This window comes from Peromyscus eremicus, chromosome 1 (genome assembly GCF_949786415.1).
Source record: "Peromyscus eremicus chromosome 1, PerEre_H2_v1, whole genome shotgun sequence".
Taxonomy (NCBI): Eukaryota; Metazoa; Chordata; class Mammalia; order Rodentia; family Cricetidae; genus Peromyscus; species Peromyscus eremicus.
Genome location: NC_081416.1, coordinates 95,984,053 through 96,008,540, shown reverse-complemented (window position 1 = coordinate 96,008,540; position 24,488 = coordinate 95,984,053). Strand labels below are relative to the sequence as shown.

The 24,488-nt window shown below is 43.9% G+C and overlaps 2 protein-coding genes across 2 annotated transcripts in view; both read right to left on the bottom strand.

The window, feature by feature from the left end:
- The window catches only part of LOC131916140 (tripartite motif-containing protein 30A-like), a 63,135-nt gene extending 62,695 nt beyond the window's left edge, over nt 1–440 (bottom strand). The window contains exon 1 of the mRNA XM_059269441.1: nt 12–440. Coding sequence (XP_059125424.1) covers nt 12–431 — 420 coding nt within the window. The 5' untranslated portion in view covers nt 432–440. The remainder of the gene's footprint in view (nt 1–11) is intronic.
- Nucleotides 441–12,954: 12,514 nt separating this feature from the next.
- On the bottom strand, nt 12,955–22,669 carry LOC131901009 (tripartite motif-containing protein 30A-like). The gene is made up of 7 exons (XM_059252330.1): nt 22,241–22,669; nt 20,117–20,212; nt 19,258–19,488; nt 15,809–15,831; nt 14,380–14,480; nt 14,079–14,105; nt 12,955–13,848 (listed from the first exon to the last, which is right to left on the bottom strand). Exons 1-7 carry the CDS (start codon nt 22,658–22,660, stop codon nt 13,250–13,252), a joined length of 1,497 nt encoding a protein of 498 aa, XP_059108313.1. The 5' UTR covers nt 22,661–22,669; the 3' UTR covers nt 12,955–13,249.
- Nucleotides 22,670–24,488: the final 1,819 nt, after the last annotated feature.

Genomic DNA, 24,488 nt, shown 5'->3' with positions numbered 1-24,488 from the left:
CCACTTCTTACCTCATACTTATAGGCCACCTCTTCAATGGGAGCTGTTTGGTGACCACAGTGAACTCGAGACCGCTCACAAAGGCTGCAGATGGCCACCATGTCCTTCTCACAGAAGAGCTGGAGTTTCTCTCCATGTTGTGCACAGACATTCACCTTCTGCTCCTCCTCTGGGCTGGACTTGAACCCTGTCAGCCTCTCCACTATGTTGGCCAACAGTTGATTAGGCCTTAGTTTCCCAAACAGGTATCTCACTTGGCACACAGGGCAGATGCTCTCCCCTTCTTTGCCTTTGCTGGACTCATAGTTCAGTGTGATGCAGGCTCGGCAGAAGCTGTGACCACAATCGACACTCACAGGTTCCACCATCAGGTCAAGGTAGATGCGACAGGTCACCTCCTCCTTGATCACGCCCAGGACTGATAAGGCCATTGTTGCTGTGATCCTGTCTGTCTGTCTGTCCTGACTCCTGACACTTCTGCTCAGGTACCTGTGTGATTGGAATGAGGAAAAGGGGGACAAGTAAGAAAGGGAAAATCAGCATGGACGCCGTGTAGACATCAACAGTGACCTCCATGATAAGGGAAAAGAACACAGGAGAGATATAGGGACAGAAGTTGAGTGACATGGCTAAAGGAGCATTTTGTCATACTTTCAAGTCCTCTACTCTAATTTCATCCCAAGTGAAAAATTTCAGAGGCAGGGTTGTTGTTTCTTTTACTGAAGAGCAGAAAGAAAGTGTTTCCTTCTAACAGCTTGTGTAACCTACATTCTATCCATCCCTTTCTTTCTCAGGAGAAAATCACATCTTCATTTTAAAAACATCAAACTACTCATGTATCTGACAGCTGTACTTGTTCTTTTATCAACAGTAGTCAGTATCACTCTCTCTGATCCTCTCCATACCAGTCTCTTACCAGAATTTCTGGTGCTGACCTGGAGTCCCATCTCCTGATACACATAGGTATGATTTCTCTTATTGCCACAAATAAATGACAATGTATGTTTTTGTGCATATGGTCAAGTGAAGTCCTGCACTAGATGTATAGAGATGGCCACCTACAAGGCTCATTTGTCTTCAATACACTGAAAGGGCATGAACACCATGGCTTGGCGTCTTGTTTAGAGGTCCCTGCTCTACCCCATAGAGTTCAGCAAAGAAAAAGGGTGAGAGCCATAACAGAATTGATAGCCAGAGCATTCGGTATGTGGAAATATGCCACCAATGAGTGCTGTTTCTGAGGAATCTATTGTCTATAAATGTTGAGACTTTATCTTGCGTTGTTTTACATAAAATACAGTGGCTGTATTTTATTCATTCATAACTGCTGTCCTAATCATCAACTGCACCTCTGCAGCTCCCAGTAGCAGTTAGGTCGAAAGGGCCCTAGCCTGCAGAATTCTGTTCCCTCAGTAAAAGGCTCTCCCAGGCCCATGAGGGAAACTTTATCTAGATCTCTAACCTTCCACGAACTCAGAATTCAAAGGTTGAGGTGAAATTCTGCTCACTCTGAGAGGTTGAATAGAAAATAACTAACCTTCTCTCCTTGCTGGGGGCTCCCAAATGCAGTGTCCTTTTGCTCAGCCCACAATTAACCCTCCCTACACATGGCTCCTCCCTACCACTTCCTGTCAGCTAGCTACTGACTCAGTCTTGTGACCTCAGGTTAATTTTATTTAATCAAACAAATGTAACATGTATTTGCATTGTTAACAAAAGCAGTAGAAAAAAATGCAACACATCTTAAAACAATATTCCACAGCAATCTTGGCCTAGAAATTTGACAAAGAAATTGATGGGAGACTGTCGTCCTTTTTAAAATGGTTGCTACCTTTTGAGGCCCAGTTGTCTGAATCAGCAAATGCTGCTCTGCTGCCAGCAGCAGCAGTTAGGCCTCAAGGGCGATACCTGGAGGGAATTCTGTTCCCTCAGGCTCCAACTCTTTCAAAGCTATCAAAGGGAATTTAACTAAACCTCGCTCCCTCTAAAGAACTCAAGATTGAAAGGTTAAGGTGCAATTCTGCTCTGCAGAGGCAGAATAGCAAGTAGCTCACCTCCTCTCCTTGATGGCGTCCTTCAAAAAGCCCTGTGCTTCTCCTTGACCCTCATAAACCCTTTCTCACCTGGCTCCTCCCTACCACTTCCTGTCAGCTAGTTGCTGACTCACTCTTCTGACCCCAGGTGAATTTTATGTAATCAAACACATCTTGGCATCATTAAACACATGTTCCAGAGCATAAACAAAAGAAACACACCTTGAAATAAATTTCTACAACAGGAGACTCCATGTATGAATGTCAACAAGATAATCAGTTCAAAACCACATTAAAAATTATACTTCAGTGTAAGCTAATTTCCCCCCATAACCTGTAATATTAATTCACAGAAAAAAAACCAATGGACAATCAACACCTCACCAGCTAAAGAAAGATAAGAAACTCTTCCCATTCTTTGCATGCAACTATTTGACAATACACACCACTGTTTCAGGATAAAAACTCCACATATGATTAGGTATAGACATAAATTTCTTTACTTTAAAGGCATACATGAGGGGCTGGAGAGGTGGCTCAGAGGTTAAGAGCTTTGGCTGCTCTTCCAGAGGTCCTGAGTTCAATTCCTAGCAACCACAGGGTGGCTTCCAACCATCTATAATGAGATCTGGTGCCCTCTTCAGGCGTATATGCAGGCAGAACACTGTATACATAATAAATAATAATAATATATTATTTATATAATATATTATAATAAATGAATTTATAAAAAGGCATACATGAAAAGCCCATGACTAATCTTGTGGGAGCCTGTTCTCGGGTTCCTCGTGGCTTTACCCAGCAGGTCCCCATAGAGGATGATTAGGACCACCGGCCTGAGTGCAGGTGTCTGAGATGGTCTGCACTTGGCTGTGCTGGGGGAGGAGGTCTTTTGCTCCACCCCTTGGTGTTTCTATAAAAACCCTGGGGCAGAGACAGTCAGGGCCCCTTGGAAAAGGTTCCAGGCCCTCTGGAGGCTATCCTTTATTTTCTATCTGTTTATCTCCGCAAGATTCTCCACAATAAATCCTTCTATCTAATATTTCCTGCTGCTCGCACTCAAGAAAACTCTGGGGAACTGTGGGGGTGGTTGGGTAAACACCCCACATAATCTCATAACAAATTTAGGGCCATGGAAATCCTTTCCTTTAAAGTCATGCATAAAACAAGGATGTTTATTGTTGTCACTTCTATCAAACACAGCAGGGACAGGGGAAGTGCCACAATACAAGAAGACTGGAAACATAAATAAATCAAAGATGTGCATATTAGGGTTTTGGGTTTTTTTTGTTTTTTTTTTTGGCTTTTCAAGTTGGTTCCTTTGTGTAATCCAGGCTGTCCTAGAACTTACTTTGTAGACCAGACTGGCCTTGAATTCATAGAGATTCACCTCCCTCTGCCTCCTGAGCATGTGGATTAAAGGCCTGTGCCACCACCACCCAGTCAGATTTGTTTTATAGATGAAAGAAAAGCCAGTAAGCTCAGGAAAGATGTAAGATGTGATAGTATAAAAAAGTCAGAAATAGTGAGGTATTCAAGAGGAAATTAAGAAGCTGGGCCTGTTGGTCATGGCCTCTAAACCTGGTTTCTTGGGAGGCTGATGCCAGAGGCTGGCAAGGTCAAGGCTCTACAGCAAAACAGTGTCACATCTGGAACACAGTGAAAGGGCTGGAGGCATGGCCAAGTGGCTGAGCACCACCTGTTGTCCCAGAGAGCCTGGGCTCCATTCCCAGACCTCACATGGCTGCTCAATGCCACCCATAACGCTAGTTCCAGTACAGCTGACACCTTCTTCTTGCCTCTGAGGGCACTGCTGTAGAAGAATTTCTAAACGGTCTTATTAAGTAAAAAACATGGAAACAGAGATTTTGGTTAAAGGCCAAGAGAAAGACCAGAGGAAACAGGACAAAACACGAGCTAACCTAACCTCACCAATCTGCAGCTTCCAAAGAGAGCGACTCCTTGTATATTCACATATATTTACCTTTTCTGTTCTCTTGTCTTATTGACTCTCTCAGAGCATCTACATCACTTTTACCTGCCCAGCTCTGTCGACTCCTGTCTGTCTGTATAGACCTCCAGACCTCTACGGTTGGTATTGGGATTAAAGGCTTGTGTCACCACACTTGGCTCTGTTCCCTAGTGGGTCTTAAACTCACAGAGATCCAGATAGATCCCTGCCTGCCAGGGGATAGGCTTCAGGGCGTGTGCTAACATTGCCTGACTTCTATTGTTTACTTATAATGGCTGGCCTTTTTCCTCTGATCTCCAGGCAAGCTTTATTTTATTGGGGGACACAGTATATTGGGGGATACAACACATCAACACCCACTGCATCCACATGCAGCAGAGATATACACACAGGCAAAACACCCACAGACATAAAATGAAAATAAATTTAATAAAAGAAGACAAAGAAGAATTATATTCATAAAACCATGAATACCAAGAATGAATGAATGATTAGGAAAAGTAATTACTGCAAGATGAAATACGTGCACACAAAAATTTTGTAAGTACTGAAAAAAATCGAAGATGATACAATTATATATAAGGATACCTGTAGTCATGGATTTGAATATTGTTCAAATGTCTATACTAGGGCCTATACAGATTGTTCATGGATTTAGAACTGGTTGCTCTTCCAGAGGACCTTGGTTCTGTTCTCAGCACCCATAAGGTGAATCACAACTGTCTCTAACTCTAATTCCAGGGTTTCTGACACCCTCTTCTGCCATCTCTGGGTACCAGACATTCAAGTGGTGCACAGACATATCCAGGTGAAACACTAACATACTTAAAATAACATTGAAACAAAATAAATAAATGAATCAATAAATTGACATACTACTTAGGCTGGAGAAAGGGTTCAGTGTTTAAGAGAGCTTACTGCTCTTACAGAAGATTCTAGTTCAGTTCCTGGCACCCACATGAAGTAGCTTACTGCTGCCTGTAACTCCAGCTTCAGGGAAACCAGCAACTCTGACCACCCCATCCATCCTTTCAGATGTGCATACAGCCTGGCGGTGGTGGCACTCGCCTTTAATCACAGCATTCAGGAGGCAGAGCCAGGTAGATCTCTGAGTTCAAGGCCAGCCTGGTCTCTGTGAGATCAAGATCCAGGACAGGCACCAAAACTACACAGAGAAACCCTGTCTCAAAAAACCAAAAAAAAAAAAAAAAAAAAGTGCATACATTCAGTCAGACCCACAAATATAGAACTTGAAACAAAATGAACCTTTCTTTGCTTGTTTTTGTGTTTTCCCTTTTTCTTTTCAGACCAATAGTGTTTGGTTTTTACCCTAGATCTCTGGGCTACCCAGTCTCTGGTTCTTGGTCACCCGGGCAGTGTCAGATATGGGTTCCTTCCGGTGGAGTGGGCCTTAAGTCAAATCAGACACTGGCTGGCTACTGCCACAAGTTCTGTGCCACCATTGTCACAGCATCTTTTGCAGGCAGGACAGACTGTAGGTAAAGGCTTTGTGACCTGGTTGGTGTTTACATGGCATTTGGTAGCCTGTAGAGTACCTTCCTGTACCAGAGCCTAGGATGTAGGGGTGAAGTCTCTGGGTAGGCACCAGCTCAACTTCTTCATGTTCAATGAGTTCTGTGGGTGTTGTCCTAGCAATGAGAATCCACTGTTAGTTTCTAGACGGCAACCCTTTGTCTTAGCAACAGCCTGGGTCGTTTGGGTATTTCCGTTTATGGCATTGGCCAAGAACTCAACTGAAAGCAACCTGGTCCCACCACTGGAAGATTTGTTTGGTGACAAGAGATTGTCAGTTGAGACTCCATATTCCCCATTAGTGGAGGAACTCATGGGTAATTCACCATTACTCAGAGAGACCTTAATCTCTGTTTAAAAACACCATTCTGGCTTTACTCCTTCAGTGGCAATGGAGGTGGGGGAACATGGACAGACAGCAGTGTCTGTCTTGTAACAGAGGATTCTCGGTACAGCCCAAAATTAAACATGAGGAATGAGAGATGAACTCCATCTGGAGAAATACCTGGACCTCTCTGGCTCTGGAAACCTGTCTTTCTCCAAGCCTCTCCTCCATCAGCCTCCTCAACCTCCATCACTCAGCAGGATGCCAGCAGTCCCTCTTTCCTGACCCTTCTCAGTTTCAAATTAAACTCACCAAAACGAAGGGTGTTTTCTTTTCAGTTCCTCCAAACTCTGCCCTCTAATTGCTCTCACACCTTCAGACACCAACCAAGAGATCCTGAATCTGTGGAGAGGAGCGCATGGAGGCCAGCTCACTGGGCTGAAGAGTCCTAGGAGAGTGAGGAGAGAATAAAAGTTGAGACTTGGAGGGCTGCAACAATGAGAAACTACAGAGCTCCCAGCCAATGGGGTGCCATCACATCAGTAGCTTAGATTCTACCACCAGAGGGCGGAAGTCGCCTTGAGTCAGCTCTGCCTTCCAGGAACTGGGGACATTTTTCAGTGTTCCAGGAACTTGTCATGCCACTTGTTCAGACTCACAATCACCCTAAAAAGATCCCAACCCTCGGGAAAGCTGCCCCTGATGAAAAGAGAGTCTTCTTCGTGGGTGTCTCTGGCACCTGGGCTCCTGGCTGGGTTTTGCTTTAGGTGGCAGGTGTGGCCCAAAGTGTAGGAAAAACAAGGTGAGGGACAGAACCGGAGTGTTCCTCTGGAGTTGGACTTGGGCACTAACAGGAAGAAACAGGAAGGAAGCTGCAGTGCAGGACAGCTGCTGCACACTCAAGATTTCCCACTCAGCAGGGACAGCATGGGGAGGATTCCTGTGCAGAGCCATGAAGAAACACTTCCCCACACTCACAGCAGGTAAACTAGCAAGCTGCACAGGGCTCTCCAGCTGCCCAGTGCAGTCCTACAGATTATATATTCTGTTGCTGAACAGATCAAGTTCTTTTCACAGTGATCGTCTAATACATTCATTGCATCCCTTCCAGGAATCTGTCACTAGAATATCTCAGGAGGTCCCCATTTGAGTTGGATTTCTATGAAAGACTACTGGGGATGGCAAAGAAGATGCCTGACGCTGCCAGCAGAAACTGGAGATGAGGGATGGAGACTGTGAGCCGCCAACCCTCCTTGGGTTCCCTTCAGGATCTTCTGCTTTGCATGCCTCTAGAGAGCCGAGGGAGAAATGCCTACATGTGCCGAGGTCATGCTTTATGGTGTACTTATGTCAGGTTCTCCTCCATATAATTACTTTTTTCTTCTATCTGATCTTCATGTTCTGTGTTCCTAGATCAATGGTACTGTCTGTGAAACGGGATGGGAATGAAACAAATTTCAGGGGAAATTATACAGAGATGATCACCCAGGCTGGGGTCAAGGCAGTGAGGCAGGTCATGGGAAAGAACCTGCATCCTGGGGAAGCTTTTCAGGCTTGGATAAATTGTACTGAAGGTGGGCAACTATAGCACATGGTATGATGTATTAGCGCACTGGACTCAATTTGGCCGTGATGAATACAACTCAGTCTCTGAGGATACTCCAAGGGCATTGTGTAAAACTTGAGACCCTAAGGGGTATTGGTTGAAGACTGTTAGTGAAGTAACATATAGATGGGATGACAAACTACAAGTGTGGGAACCTAGAATAGGAGGAAAATGGTGGCCTCCACCAAGAAAGGGAGAAGGCAACTTTAATCCAGATATTGTGATTCCTCCTGAAGGAGTGTGGAGACAATGTGGCAATGGCTGGAGTGATTGCCGCAAGTTTTATTGGTTCCTAGATTGAAAAGAGCTGCAAGAAAAGGTGAGCTTCCTTTCCTTCAGGAAAGCTCTGAAAATTGGATCAGGTCTTCCCTGGAACTGTTGGGATAAGAAGGACAGAAGTCGCTGACTTGCAGGGACAGATCTCTTGTCTGAGGTCATTGTGGCCCACCAGTCACTGAGGGCTTGGTGTTTGCAGAGGGCTGAGGAGGAACTTAGGTAGCTGCAGAGGTCTTGAGGTCAGTGCAGGCTGTGTGAGAAGGAAATGACTGTCTGGTACATTAACCACTGTCCTTATTTTTACCTTTTTTTTTTTTTTTTTTTTTTTTTGCAAAATCGCATGTTGCTAGCCTCTGGGTCAAATGCTCAGAAGATTGTAAAATAAAAAAGAATAAAAATAGATTGTGCTTGCTCTGGCATTAAGCCTGGGATAGTTTTTGTGTTTAATCAAAGATGATGAACATATTGGTGATTTTTGAAGAATAACCTCTGGAATTATGAGAACACTCTGTATTGGGTGATTTCCCCTTTCCTTTCTGTTTCCCCTTGCTCATGATAATAAAAGACTGAGGTTACCATAGCAGAAGCTACTTAGCAACTTCAGAAGCCCAAAGTGACCTGTCAGCTTGCATGTGCACTGTTTCTGAGTTGTTACTATTCCTTCCAGGTATCCCATCCTTCGGACCCCCAAAAATGCTGACGCTGGTTCCCAGTGAAAGACCTCTGATATTCCCTCAGCATCTTTGCATTAGAAGCTGAAAATCGCCGGGTGGTGGTGGCGCATGCCTTTAATCCCAGCACTCGGGAGGCAGAGCCAGGCGGATCTCTGTGAGTTCAAGGCCAGCCTGGGCTACCAAGTGAGTTCCAGGAAAGGCGCAAAGCTACACAGAGAAACCCTGTCTCGAAAAACCAAAAAAAAAAAAAAAAAAAAAGAAGCTGAAAATGTGTAGAGCTCTGAATGAAGCTGAGTTGGAATGGAGGGTGCCCAGCAAGCATGGAGCCCAGGGGTGGATCCTCAGCTCTGAACAAACCCAGGTGTGGAGACACATGCATGTAGTCTGCCTTTGTTACTCTTCGATTGCTATGAAAAACACCATGACTGAGGCACCACAGAAGGACAGTGTTTGATTTGGGGCTTACAGTTTCAAAGGGTCAGAGGTCATGACCACCACAGTGGGTAGTATGGGAGCAGGCAGAGAGGCATGGTGCTGGTGCAGGAGGTCACAGGTCACACTTGAGACACAAACCTGAGGCAAAGATAGAAACACTGGGAATGCCCAGAGTGTATTGAAATCTCAAAGTTCACACTCAGGCCACATATACTCCAATAATACCACACCTCCTAATCTGTCCCAAAGAGTCCCAACAACTGGGAACCAAGCATTCAAAGATCTGAGCCTATGAAGGCCATTCCCATTCAAACCACCACAGGACACATTGCCTTGGAGCTGGCAGCAGGAGGGTCAGGATGTCAAAGGTCATCCTCAACCATAGGTGACAGTGTGCCAACACAGCCTGAGACACATGAGAATGTTCCTAAACAAGGAAGCTGTGTGAGGGAAACAATGGGGAAGAATGTGCGGTCCCCATTGTCAGTCTCACCCCCACTGTGTCCTCCTATCTCATTTGTCCTTATGTTCTCAGATCTACTAAACTATGACATAAGGAGTGACAGAAGACACACCCTGGAGTTGGGGTTTTCTTTATTCGTACTTGTCCTCTCCTCCTCTGTCTATTCTTATTCTTTAGACAGGCTCTCACAGTTCACCCCAGCCTGACCTCTATCTGAGCTCCAGCTCCCACAGCCTCCCCACTGCTGAGACCATGGGCTTTTGCTGCTGTTGTTTTACTTAGCTCTTTGTACTTCAGGGAGTGAACCTGGACCTTGTGAATGCTGGGCTAGAGCTCCATCCCTCAGCTAAACCCCTAACCCAACCTTCACATCTTGATGAGGTCAGGAGCCTGAACTGTTGTTGTTCTTGCTGTGGACACAATGGCTGTCCATCAATGTTATGATGTTCTGATTCTTCTGAACTGCTAATAATTACGTACATTTCTTTACAGCTTTTGTGTGGTTTTGTTTTCCAGGCAGGTTTTACTGGGCATCCCAGACTGAGTGGAACTCACTAGTGTTCAGGGTGGTCTCGAACTCCCGGCGGTACTCCTCCTTCAAACAAGTACAGGTGTTAGAGGAAGGAGCCACCATGTCTTGGTCTTTTACAGATTTTTTTTGGGGGGGTGGGTTTCGAGACAGGGTTTCTCTGTGTACTTTTTGGTGCCTGTCCTGGATCTCGCTCTGTAGACCAGGCTGGCCTCGAACTCAGAGATCCCCCTGGCTCTGCCTCCTGAGTCCTGGTTTTAAAGGCGTGCACCACCACTGCCCGGCCTTTTACAGATTTTAACCAATGCCTCTACTGTTTATTCCTAAGGCCTTCTTGGGAATTAAAACCATAAAATGCTCAGACAGCCATCTAGCTCTTTGTGAACTTTCTTTGCAGACATCATTCCATTCCATCCATGTGCAGTGATTTGACTTTGTACTCAGGTCTGCTATACCTCCAACTTCAGTGAAAAGAATAAAAAGCCGGGTGGTGGTGGCACACACCTTTAATCCCAGCACTCAGGAGGCAGAGCCAGGCGGATCTCTGTGAGTTCGAGGCCAGCCTGGGCTACCAAGTGAGTCCCAGGAAAGGCGCAAAGCTACACAGAGAAACCCTGTCTCGAAAAACAAAAAACAAAAAAACAAAAACAAACAAACAAAAAAAAAACAAAAAAGAAAGAATAAAAAGACCAGGAGAACACAGCTCTGGTCACACTGTGGTTAAGCAGTGCCAAAAATGTGTGTGATGCTAACTGTGCACAGCAAGGAGACCAAACAGACACCATGGTGGAGGCCACTCACATGCCATAAGTTCCTGGAAACGTTCTATTGTGTACATTTCACCATACAGCACAAGGTAAGTTTACTGCTATCATTGTCATCACTATCATTCAGTGTAAGAGGGAAAATCATAGCATTTAACATACTTGATAAGAACTAAATAGTACCACAACACTTACCCTCTCAAAAACAAATTGGAAAACTTTTTAACTGTCCCCTGACCTCAAGACTCCAGGGTGCACGAGTAGTCTTAGGACCCAGGGAAGAACAAAGGTTAGGGTGTAGGATGGCTGCAAATCTGTATGAGCAAAGAACAGCTAGGAAGTCTGTAACCAGGGCAGACTGTTTATTGGGGTAACAGGCTAGTTAACATGTAGCTTAAAGCCAAAGAATAAACAAAATACACCTAATTTGCATACAGAGGCGGAATTGTTCACTTAATTTGCATTCACCAGTTGGATTGAGGGCAAGCAGGGGTTAGCAGTTCAAATACGAAAGAGTCCCCCCTCATTCAGGGGAAGTGCTGGGAGGGAACAGGAATGTGGCAGCAGCAGAGGTGGCAGGTCCCTTACTTAGTCTATCAGCTGGCAGGCAGCCAGGAAAATAACATATGCTGGCACAAGCTTTCTGGTAGGTAGGAAAAACTGCTGGCTTTAAAAATGATGTGATCTCATGTCCCTATGAAGGGGATCTAGGTTTTTCAACTGGAGTCAGGAATGAAGGCTAGACTCCTACCATAAATCTGAGAGATTTTGGGGGTACAGGCGTACTCCACAGACCTGATGGATTTGGAATTCCACAAAAGTCAAAAAAGATTTATAGATATGTACAACAATTTACAGTAGATTTGATGGCAGTTCCCAGGACCTAACTACAAGACATCAGGAAAGTCAAACATTAGTCATCCCCTGAGCCCTGCCCAGTGGGCCACTGTAACATGGAAACCCAGTAGAGCATCTCTTCCCACCATATTAACATAACCACTTACTGAGTGTGAAGTGGATGCTTTATTCTTAGTGAATTTATTCTCTATTTAAAACTTACATCATTCATGTTGTATAAGTGTGTACTGCAGCATGTGTGTGGAGGTAGAGGACTTCTGGAGGATTGGCTACCTCCTTCTCCAAGGTGGGTATGAGTGATTGAACTGTCATCAGACTTGTTTTTTCTCTCAGAGTCTTCTAACAAACCCCACGCTTAGTCTCTTACACTAACCTAGAGTGTAGGTGTACTATTTATATCAAAAGTGTAAACATAAATTATAATAAGGATATGCCTTTGAGGATGTTATTTGGGGTTATAGTGCTGTGTGGAGTGGCAGCAATAGAACCCAGGTACTCTGAACTCACAGTCTTAGTGGTTACATTGGAGATGTTTCCTTAAGTGTTGATGGAGCAAAGGATTGTGGTTAAACTGACCTAAGGGATCATTCCTAGGCTAAAGACTCCTACATATAATTTTCAAACTAATAGACAAGCTGGAGAAGAACTGAAAGGACAAACAGATACCTTAACAGGCTGCTCAGTCTTCTCAGAGATCAGGCCTCAATTTCAGTTTCCTGAGACTTGAGCAAGCAGTTTCTGAGAGGGCTATGACATAGTCCTTGTAGTAGCTCCCTTTCTGAATGTACTCTGACTGCTCAAGGTTCAGCCAGTTGTTTACTGTCTGGGACCCCTCACCAACTTAGAGCTACATGCATGGGTCAATGTGAACTTGTTGAGGCCAGCCAGCCTCCATGGCAGTTCAAGGACAAAGCTTGGGACTTGTCCAGGCCTGCCCAAAATGATAACTGTACCCCCAATCAGTAAATTCAAAAGTTACATACCCTCACCCAATCATGACACAAAGGCTTGTACTACCCTGCTTGTGGTTTCTCCCTTAAAAAACCCCTCAATCTGAGAGCTCAGGACCAGCCTCCTGCACCCGCTTAGTCAGAGTGTTGGACATGGACAAAGCCTGGACTTGCTTGTTATCAATAAACCCCTGTATTTTTGTATGGGGTATGGGCTCTGTAGTGGTTTCTTTTTTTAAAAAAAAGATTTATTTATTGATTACATACACAGAAGAGGGTGCCAGGTCTCATTACAGATGGTTGTGAGCCACCATGTGGGTGCTGGGAATTGAACTCAGGACCTCTGGAAGAGCAGTCGGTGCTCTGAACCTCTAAGCTATCTCTCCAGCCCTTTGTAGTGGTCTTGATTGGGGGGTCTCCAGACATGGGCACAACAAACTTTCTTTCATCCGTTGTCAGGGGCAGAAGGATGGGCTTGTGCAGACACGGCAGAGCTGAGAGGAGTGACTCAGTGGTAGAGCACCTCCTCAGCATGCACAAGGCCCTGCCTTCCCTCTGTGGCACCACAAACCAGGAAGTGGGGTTAGCAGAGGCTTCACCTCACCTAATGAGGAAAGAGTCACTTTCTTTGGGAATATGGGAAATGAGGAATTATTGCCTTGTAACCAGACAAGCAACTGGATCAAGGAAAAGAATCCATGCTGGTTTGTATTGAGAACTGAAGTTTATTAAAAGGGAAAGAGCAAAGGCAGAAACAGTTATGATAATGCCAGGGAGCTCAGGCATATGAGATACATCAGACATGGGGCACTGTGCAGTTATGGGTGAGGTTTAGGAGGGTGGCCCACATAGTGTCATTGGCTCTGAACATGACATAGGATTAAAATATGGATAAACTTCATCAGGGAAGGAAGGTTCATAGAATCTATAGATGAGAACTCCATGGTTGGAAACATCAAAAAATGAGAGAGTACAAGCTTCTCTGTCCAGGAAAACTCCAACACGACTGGGACGACCAGTCAGAGGGAGGACCAAGACACTGGCATTGTAAGTGACAGAACACTCTTCAAAGGCATTATATACAGACCCGTTCTTCATCCCTATAACCCAGTAGCCATATTTAGGTTGATAATTTACATGTTGTTTAGCATCAGGATTATATTGGACTTTGATGCCACTTTCATTCCCTGCCCGAAGTTGGGGTCGAGCACATTCTCCATCATTTAATCCCAGGAGCCAGGCATCATTTCTAGACACATCCACTTCCCAGTAATGTTTCCCTGAGTAGAACGGTGGATATCCCAGGACACCAAAATCATAGGTCTCAGAAATTTGCAAATTTCTTCTAAAACCATTTCCATGTTGTATTTCTCTTTTATCCTCATTAATGACAACATTTTTATTGTGGCCTTGATACAGGGTCACATGAACTGCAGAAAAATGAGACAGATAAGAGTCACATGAGAGGCAATGTATAGCCTTTTTTTGTGATACAAGGAGCAGAAACCTAAGGAGACAGTGAGAGGGAACTTGGAGGAGCCTTGTTTATAGTTGAAAAGAGGCAGATTGGAAGAAGTAATATGACACATGAGGGTTAGTTGAGAAATAAACTCTGAAATACATTAAGAAGAGAGTGGCAGACGGTGTGATTTCTCCTTACCCCAGTATTTTTGAGCATCCATGAGCCCTGAAAGGATGAAAATTCACAGCATGAAATGGAGGCAAAGGAATCAAAACATTAAAGTCAATCTCCTCTCCAGATTAGGGGAAGGTTTGGAAATTATGATATAACATGGGATGAATGACAATTTTCCATTAAATGTAATGACATCACTGGAATACAATATTTACTCTTCTGAGTCCCTCAACCCATGTTCAGAGACACCACTCACCTCCCAGAGAGTGTAGCCCCAGCCACACCTAGAATCTGACAGTTACCCACAGAATGTAGCTGTTCTCACCTTGAAACACTTGCAGCATGCCATTCAGATCTGGAGCTCGGAAGATCATTCTCTGTTTTCTCGGGACCATATCGGGCCGTTTCAGTCTTAAGGTCTGACTCCTAGGGACAAAACATTGACCTCCACATCTCAGACAGTGTGACCTCAGACCACCACTGACTCCCTATCATTCTAACCATAGATGTCCTGGAGCTCTCCTGAGAATTCTGAGAAGGGGAGAGATGGTTGACTACTAACTCTGGAGACATGAGAGACACACTCATGAGCCCTCCCACTTACTTGCTGTGTGACGTTAGGAAAGCCTTACTCCTCACAAGCAGAGCTCCTCCTCACTTGTCCAGGCAAACAACTTGCTCGCCCACTCTCCCCGCTCCCCCACCCCAAGAACTATTGAGAAATGATGAATTAGTGAACTTTAAAATAAAGTGTGCCTCAGGCATGGTGTCACATGCTTTTAATCTTTGCACATAAGAGGCAGAGTCAGGAGGATCTGTAAGTTCAAGGCCAGCCTGATCTACAGAGTTAACACACACACACACACACACACCCAAAAGAAAGAAAGAAAGGAATGAAAAAAGATGTTGGTGTTCAAGGAAATGGTCTAAAGCCTGGAGCGCAGAAGATGCTCCTGTGTATACAATGAGGAAAAGCAACAGGAGAAAGCCAAGAGTTCAAACCCTGTTGTCAATATGGCCACTCTTGGCTGGCATCTTATTCTTCTGATTCTTCAAGTTCTTTTGTTACAATAAGAAAATTTGGCAAAGAAGACAGAAACACCAAATTAATAATAACATGAGCCCCATATGTTCAGAACGAGTCTGATGCTGACAGCCTGGGTGTGACCCTTTACATAGGAGGGTACAGCTTTTTAGTCTTTTGAAGTATTTGGTTCACGTGGAGCAGTTGTGTGCACACATTCAAGTCTGTTTCAGAATAATCTAATTATAACCACAAAGGAACTCTGGATCTCTTCTATCCTCATGAAAAACACTAATACACAGGAAGTTCCCCCAATATACAAGTCTGTGAACATTGCAGACACAGAAGACATGCCCTACCTACGATGAATTGAGGAATCAAGTACTTGTTAATAATGCAGATCCAGAGCCAGACACATGCACACAGTATGGACAGAATGACGGAACCACAATGAGTCTGAAATCACCTTAGCTCCTTGTGCCTCATCCCACTGCTGAGCCTGACTCTGCAACTCCCCATCACCCACTCCCTAAAAGACAATCAAATCTGTTCTCAATATTACAAAACAGGTAGACCCTGCCTTTCTGTACCACCCCCCTCCACACTAGAAGTTCAAAATAACATTGTGTCTAAACTCCCCCAAACCCATGAGACATTTATTTTAGTTGGATACTAAATAATCCTCACCACACAATAGGGCTATTCTTTCTTCCCTATCAGTTTAACATACCTTGTTAGGACAGAATTCACACCCTAGGGAGAAGGGAGAAAACACAGTTAATAACATGTTCTGCGTGTCCTTGCAAATCCTGGTCACACTCTCACTGGCTGCAGAGACAAAGTCAAAAGAGAAATCTGTCACCCACAGTTCTCCAAGACATGGTATCAATACGATGATACTTGACTTACATGTAACTTAATAGACTATTTTTTGTCTCATACCACAAGGCTTTGTAGAACAAAAATGCATAAACAATACTTTGAAAGCTTACATAGATTTTGCTGTGCTTGCAACTAAACACATAAACACATGACTCTTCTCCATTAGCTGTCCATTACCTTACTTGCCACTAACATTATGAGAAGCTGATTTCTAAATTACTTTAGTCATGTAGGAAGTTTTGCATAGTAGTAATGAAGAGGGCACATGGACCAGAAGCTTAGAATGTCTGAAACTTAAAACCAACTAACCATATCTCTCTGTGTTTTTTTTTTTCTTGTTTTTTTTTTTTTATTTTCTCTCTGTGTTTTTTAATTCTCTCTCTGTAATTGTCCCTGCAGGAAAAGATGTTAATCTAAAGAGACATGTATGTCTTCAAGCTGACAAACCATTGAAACAATAACTCCCCCACTTTCCGAAAAAGGTGATTTCTCTAGGAATCTCAGTGGGAAAAAGAAATCAGCTCTAACCAGAGGGCGAGCTGGCTGCTAAAAAGATTTCAAGCAGTTTTAATTACTTCCCAGCTCATCCATAAGCATGAGACTGTAACCCAGATAATGATGGGAGAATGACAGACAGGACCATACCTTGACTTGGACTACTCATATATGCAAATCCTTGGCTCTCTATTTAAACTTTGATCTCACTTAGGAAACTAAAGATGGACTTAGAGTTTCTTTTTAATATCTTTGTCCATCTTCCAAATGTGGCCATATTAATAAATATCCTTTTTCTGCTTTCCAATATTAATTTGGCTCTTTTAGGTGGGACAGATATCAAGACCTGACCCACCAAGACCACTTTGATAAGTTAAATAGGCACCTCCGTTAGCCAAATGTCCTGGGTTTGAGACCTAACACTATGCAAGTATTCTCTAACATACAGATTCCTTTAGTATTGGTAGATTTAACTAAAGTTACATTCTTTGAGAAATGTGACCCCCTTTCTCCTAACAGCTAACAATACCAGGAGCTCCTTGGGTGTGGTTGGACTTCCTATGAAAGTTCATTTTCCAGCCTGGCAGTGGTGGCGCATGCCTTTAATCCCAGCACTCAGGAGGCAGAGCCAGGTGCATCTGTGTGATTTCGAGGCCAGCCTTGTCTACAAAGCAAGATCCAGGACAGGCACCAAAACACCACAGAGAAACCCTCTCGGAAAAACCAAACCAAAACCAAAACCAAACAAACAAAAAGTTAGGCTTGCACTGGACTTGGGTTCGGTGTCACAGCCAATTGCAGTTCACCTGTGCTGCTGCTAAGCTGTGTCCAGAAGACACTGTTCTCCTTGTAATCACCCACCAGCTCTGGCTCTTACACTCTTTCTGTCCTTCTTCTGCAATGATCCCTGGGCCTTTAAATTAGAGGTGCAGTATATACATTTATTTAAAGCTGGACAGTCTGTGGTCTCATACTCTTTCCACCTTTGCCAGTTCTGGGCTTCACTATGTAACCCTGCTGGCCTGGAACTCACTATATAGATCAGGCAGGCCTTGAACCTATGGAGCTTCATTTCCTTCTGCATTCTAACTGCTGGGATTAAAGGAGTGAGCCTTTAATTGTATTTCATTTTCATTGTTGTATTTCATTCTCATTGTTCTGTGCTCATGTTTTTGTTTCTGTGTATGAGAAGCTGTCAAGTCCTGGGATCACAGGCAGTACACACTTGGCTACACATGGCTTTATTTTATATAACATAAATCAACAAAATTAGATACCATGGTAAAAAGAATTCCGGGAAAGAACTAATTCTAATTATACATGAATTCTGATGTTCAAACATAGAGACATCTTCATGCTCATGTCTACTGAGTCATTATTTTATTTTATTTTATTTTTAAAGATTTATTTATTTTTATTATGTATACAGTGTTCTGCCTGCAGGCCAGAAGAGGGTGCCAGATCTCATTATGGATGGTTGTGAGCCACCATGTGGTTGCTGGGAATTGAACTCAGAACCTCTGGGGGAACAGCCAGTGCTCTTAACCTCTGAGCCATCTCTCCAGCCTGAGTCATTATTTTATTTACTATGATAATGTCATTCAGAGAAATAATCAACAGATGAATGGATAAAAATGACGTGATAGGCATGTGTGTTAAAATATTAATTCAAAGCAAGAAGTATTGCCATTTGTGGTAACTTGGCTGAACTCAAGAGAATTTATGTTACACTAAACCAGCTGGGCACAGGAAATATATGATATTATATAAAATATCATTTAGTGTTGTTATATAAATGTGTCATGTACACAAATTGATCTCCCAAAAGTAAACATTAGAATTTGGGTCATCAGGGGCTGGAGGCAGAGAAAGGCGAGCAGATTCTTTGGTCAAGAAATACAATTTCAGACTTGTAGAGAATCTTGGTTGTAGTTAGTGCAACATAACTTAGTTTAGCCATATATGTATAATTCCGTCTAATACAGGTGATAAATGAGTATTCTCAATAATAATTAAATCAACACAACGGAAACCAATAAATCAAAGGAGAATGAAAAGTTCCTAGGACTACCAAGGTCTATAACATTGAAAATTAAGATGAAAGAAACAAATTCCTATAGAGATATTCATCACCAGGGTTGGGGATTTAGCTCATGTGGAGAGTGCTTGCCTAGCAAGCGTAAGGCCCTGGATTTGGTCCTCAGCTCCAGAAAAAAAAAAAAAAATTGAAATATTCATCAAATAAGACTTTGGTTTAAATTATTTAAAAATGTGATAGAGATAAAATACAATACAAATTTTATGCCTGTAAGGATAAAAGAAGATACCTTTCATCTCAGCAACTTGAAGACAGAGGCAAAGAAAACTTTTTGAGATTGTGGATGGTAACTTCCCTCCCACTGACCACACCACTGGAATCAGAGGCAGTGAAGATGAAAATCTCCAACACTGGACGGGAGGGACAATTTCTACTATTTTCAAATTTAAGTAAAGTGACTAATGACAGCTGAAAATTGCTTCACACATGCTCAGCATTACAGCATGTTATAACTACCCATGATGCAACAGACCTTCTCTCCAAGGTTCAGCTTCTGTACTTCATTTGATAAACTAAAAAATGCAATTTCCCCTTGTCATCCATGAATGCCATGATTCCCCAGGCTCTGAAACTGGTTCAGGGAAGAGTTGAGGGAGGGCCCAGAGAGCCCTACTGTCCCCACCAGGAAGGTCACAGCAGCACAGAGAGAGGGAAATGGCTTCCAGGTCCTGACTGTCAGATGCTGGGACCTCCTGCAGTCTTACCTGAAGCATTTCCATGGTTGAGCACTGCAAGTGATACTCCACAATTGAGATGAGGTCTCTCACTGCCTCTCTCTGTTTCACCAGCTCACTTTGAGACTGTGCCAGGCTGTTCATAATGTCTTCTTCCTCCTGCTTCAGCTTCTGCACCTCATTCTTCTCCTTGGAGCTCAGGAATTCCCGAAGTCCTTTAAACTCCTTCTGAACTCTGTCTTCATCGCTGCTTATTTTGCACTTCAGTGAGAAGAAAGAGGAGAGGAATTCAGACTGTCCCAATGAGATTAGAAGACAGGAAGACATTGTTCTGATGGGATGTTCTCACAGGGAACTGAGCTTGGGAAGGGAAGGGAGTCTTAGGAACCATGTGTCTCCTCTCAGTGTCTCTTGATGACATTCCAAAACAAAGATCTTAGGTCACCTTTACCAAGGCCATCTGAACCATAGTGGGATGCCTGGGTGTAGCCCAGTTTTTACACAGCTGCCCCAGACTCTTTTTCCTGCCTGTAAATCTCCTCATTTTCTACCTCTGAACCCATGAGAGAAGCTAAACCAAGAATAGAACTGTGCCTGTTCCCATGCATCTTCCCCAACAGTCACAGTTAGAGAAAGCACCACAGGAGTGAGATCCAGGACTCAGTGCCCACTCTCACCAGACCTCCTCCATGGTGTCAGCTCCCCACATAGCCAGGCTCAGTTGTGATGCACTCAGTGTGCAGCCCCAGCTCCAGGGAACAGGTAGAGAGGAGTAATCAAGGCCTCTTGTCCTCATCAACTACCTGGGAATGAAGAACCAGTGAGCTTCTTGCCCAGGTCCCTCCCAGGGATCAACCTAACTCCCTTAGGAATTAGGGTCCCCACTTGCCTTCCAGAAGATTTTCTCCTTTTGAAGGTCATCTTTCCACTCGTAACATCTTTTCTGATTTGCCCTCTGTTCCTGCAGAACTGCCTGGAGCTTCTCCTGTGGGAGAGGAATTGTAGTAGAGTCAAGCTGTGTGCTTAGTAGGACAGCTGTTTTTAACCAAAGGCCAAGAAACACTTCTGGAAAGACAGGAAGCCTAAGATTCTTCTCTTTTTAAAAACTGGTGTTGGGCTGGAGAGATGGCTCAGAGGTTAAGAGCACTGCTTATTCTTCCAAAGGTCCTGAGTTTAATTCCCAGCAACCACATGGTGGCTCACAACCATCTGTAATGAGATCTGGTGCTCTCTTCTGGCTAGCTTGGTGTTAGTACTTTCAAGGGGGGCAGAACTCTGCTTCTTTGGAAAATGAACATTTAGCGTATTGGTGAGCTTCTCTTTCTACTGAGGCACCTAGGACTGATAGATGTATATATTTATATGAAAAGCTAACTTTTCTTCTGGCCTGCAAGGACACATGCAGGCAGAACACCATATACATAATAAATAAATCTTAAAAAAAAAAAGAAAAACATGTACAAGGTTAATAGGGGCTGGGAAGGTTCCCATTAACAAAGCTATCCTGCTTTTGCTGTCCATGAGAGCAGACAACCCACACAAATCTCATTCCCTTTAGAGATCGCAAACCATAATCAAAAGTAAGAACTCCAGGTCTGCTAGGAGTGTCTTAGGACCAAGGCAGGTGCAGCTGCAAGCTCTTATGTAGCACCAATTGCAGATTCTCCAGAAACATATTTCTTCAAGATTTGAACAGTCTCAAAACAATTTCTCAGCCTCTACTGATTAACCCCTACTCAGTTTCAACATAGCAAAGGCTTTGTTGAAACATTTCACTCAAAACCAGACACAAAGGCTTTCCTTTCTTTACATATCACTACAGTCCAGACTTAACATTATGAGGGATAAAATCTCCAAATGTGGATCCAGTGCATTTGAGTGGTCATCCATCTACTGCTAGGTATGGGACCTAGCCTTAAGAATGTATATTTCCCCACTGAGACTCTGTTAGTGTGGAAGCCCACAGACACTTCCTAGTAAGACATTACTTAATTAAGGTCAGAGAATCTGAGCTTGCCTTACCCAGCAGGGCTGCATAATGAGCACGTTTAGGCAAACGTGTGGGTAATCAGGTGTTTTGAAGGGTCTACACTTGCTGATACCTTATACACCTTCACAGGGGGAGGACTTTTGCTCCACCTCTTCCTGATGCATAAAAAGCCAATTATGATTAAATCTAGGTGGCTGGATAATGATCCAGGGCCCTCCTGAAGTTATCCTTTGTTTCTGTCTCTTTGTTTCCACTTGTATTTCTATCTAGTATTTCCTCATTCCTCTCTCCTCCACTCAAGAAGCCTTTGATAGGTGAGGGTCTCCCACAGTCTACCACACCTTGGAGATTTTTCATTTTTAAGTAGCTATCAATTGGAGATTGCTTTTGGGTTGGAGGGGGGCATGTGTCCACTTCTTCAAGCTCTAGGATCCCATCTGGTGCAGACCCCTGCAGGCCCTGTGCATGCTGCAACAGTCTATATGAGTTTGTATGTGGGCTCAAAACAAACAACAGAAAACAAAGACCCAACACAGAGCTTGCCTCTGTGTATCTCATTATGGAGTTCATTCCCCTCTTCCCAGATGTTTCAACTGCCACATGCACATTCTCTTTGCTGCTGTCTGTCACTCATTTACTGACTCCATTCCTGATATCACTAGACTGGATTTTAGGTAGATGAATGAATCTGACATAAACATTGAAAGAAGATAAATATGGAATAAATTAGCAGTTCTGCTTTTAGCTTTTCTTGGACATTGACTCAACTTCACAGGGACAGTTCTAAGACATTTTTTTCTGCCCTAGTATTTGTAGTCCAGGCACATTCTCATACGAGTAAGTGGAATAAATCATCATGTGTTTTTAGTACTCTAAAGGTAGGAAAGGATAGAATGGTATATCAAACCTCGAGTCTATGATGTCCAGGTTATTGACCTGTCACCCCAAGTGGAGATTTCCTGTCTGTTACTGTTTCCTGCTCTGTGACCCTCCCACACCCTCCCACACCCTCCCACATCTTACCTTGAACTTATGGGCCACCTGTTCAATGGGAGCTGTTAGGTGATCATGGTGGGCCTGAGGGCTCTCACAAAGCCAGCAGATGGCCACCATGTCCTTCTCACAGAAGAGCTGGAGTTTCTCTCCATGTTGTGCACAGACATTCACCTTCTGCTCCTCCTCTGGGCTGGACTTGAGCCCATTGAGCCTCTCCACTATGTTGGCCATATGTTGATTAGGCCTCAGATGCCTAAACTGGTAACTGACTTGGCACACAGGGCACATGCACTTCGCTTTTCTGCGTTTGCTGGATAAAAAGTTCCGTGTGATGCAGCGTCGGCAGAAGCTGTGACCACAATCCGCAGTCACAGGTTCCTTCAGGAGATATAGGCAGATGGGACAGGTCACCTGCTCCATGATCATCCCCAGGACTGATGAGGCCATTGTTGCTGTGATCCTCTGTCTGTCTGTCCTGACTCCTAACACTTCTGCTCAGGTACCTGTGTGATTGGAATGAGGAAAAGGGGGACAAGTAAGAAAGGGAAAATCAGCATGGAGGCCATGTAGACATCAACAGTGACCTCCATGATAAGGGAAAAGAACACAGGAAAGAAGAAATAGGGACAGAAGTTTAGAGACATGGCTAAAAGAGCATTTTGTCATACTTTCAAGGCTTCTACACTAATTTCATCCCAAGTGACAAATTTCAGACACAGGATTGTTACTTCCTTTTACTGAAGAGCAGAAAGTGTTTCCTTCCAACAGCCTTGTGTAACCTACCTTCTATTAAGATCAACTCACGTCAGTCTATTTAATGGGTAATAGAAACTTATTAAGATATACATGCCGGGCGGTGGTGGCACACGCCTTTAATCCCAGCACTTGGGAGGCAGAGCCAGGCGGATCTCTGTGAGTTCGAGGCCAGCCTGGACTACCAAGTGAGTTCCAGGAAAGGCACAAAGCTACACAGAGAAACCCTGTCTCAAAAAAACAAAAACAAAAACAAAAAAAAACCAAACAAACAAAAAAAAAGATATACACTCACGAATACTGAACCGAGTACACAGCTTAAGTCGTCCTCTGTTCTGACCAGGAGTGAATCCACCAGGCAGTCAGATCTGACCAGGAAGCAGGCAGCAGGGAACAGAGGCTCCTGATCCTTCTCCCTTTTCTTTTAAGAGGTCAGGTCAAAGAAGCACCACCTCCTTTGGGCCTATAGCCCTAGGTCATGGGTGGAGCAAATACCACAACCTTCTACCCATCCCTTTCTTTCCAAGGACAAAATCCCATCTTCATGTTAAAAGCATCAAACTACTCACGTGCTCCTTTATCAGCAGTAGTCAGTGTGACTCTCTGATCCTCTCCTTACAAGTCTCTTACCAGAAAGCCTGATGCTGACCTGGAGTGTACACAGTCCCATCTGCTGATAACATAGGCAAGGATTTCTCTTATCTCATTTAGTAACGGATGAGGTATGTTTTTGTGCACATGGGTAATGACGTCCTGCACTAGACGTACAGAGATGGCCACTTACAAGGCTCATTTGTCTTCAGTACACTGAAAGGGGATGAATACCATCCCTTGCAGTTTTGTTTTGGAGGTCCCTGCTCTACCCCATTGAGTTCACCAAAGGAAAAAGAGGTGAGAGCCAGGACAGAAGTGATAGCCAGAACATTGGCTGTGTGGGATTATGCCTTCAGCCACTGCTGATTCTGAGGAATCTATTGTCTGTAAATGTTGAGAATGTATCTTGCATTGCTTTACATCAAATACAGTGGCTGCCTTTTAAGCAACTCCTGTCCTAATCAGAAACTACAATTCTGTAGCTCCCAGCAGCAGTTTGGCCCCAAGGGCCCCAGCCTGCAGGAATTCTGTTCTCAGGCTCTGGATCGCCCAGGCCCGCAAGGGAAATTTTACCTAGATCTCTATCTTTCTACTGTCCTCAGAATTCAAAGGTTGAGGTGAAATTCTTCTTGCTCAGAGGTTGAATAGCAAATAACTAACCCCCTTTCCTTGCTGGGGGATCCCAAAAGCAGCTCATCCTTCTGCTCCGCCCACAGAAAGAAAGCTCCCTACACATGGTTCCTCCCTACCACTTCCTGTCAGCTAGTTGCTGACACAGCCTCCTGCCTGCAGGTGAATTGTATTTAATCAAACACATCTCTCATCATTAAACACACTTTGCAGAGCATGAACAAAAGTAACAAACCTTGAAATAAATTTCTACAACAGGAGACTCCATGTATGAATGTCAGCAAGATATTCAGTTCAA

Excerpts from the sequence above, each read along its gene's own strand:
- LOC131901009 (XM_059252330.1), bottom strand. The coding sequence starts at position 22,660 with ATGGCCTCATCAGTCCTGGGGATGATCATGGAGCAGGTGACCTGTCCC. Across the intron at positions 14,481-15,808 it reads GTGAATTCTGTCCTAACAAG|GAGTCAGACCTTAAGACTGA; the intron begins GTATGTTAAACT and ends TTTTGTCCCTAG. Across the intron at positions 14,106-14,379 it reads CATGCTGCAAGTGTTTCAAG|GGCTCATGGATGCTCAAAAA; the intron begins GTGAGAACAGCT and ends TCATCCTTTCAG.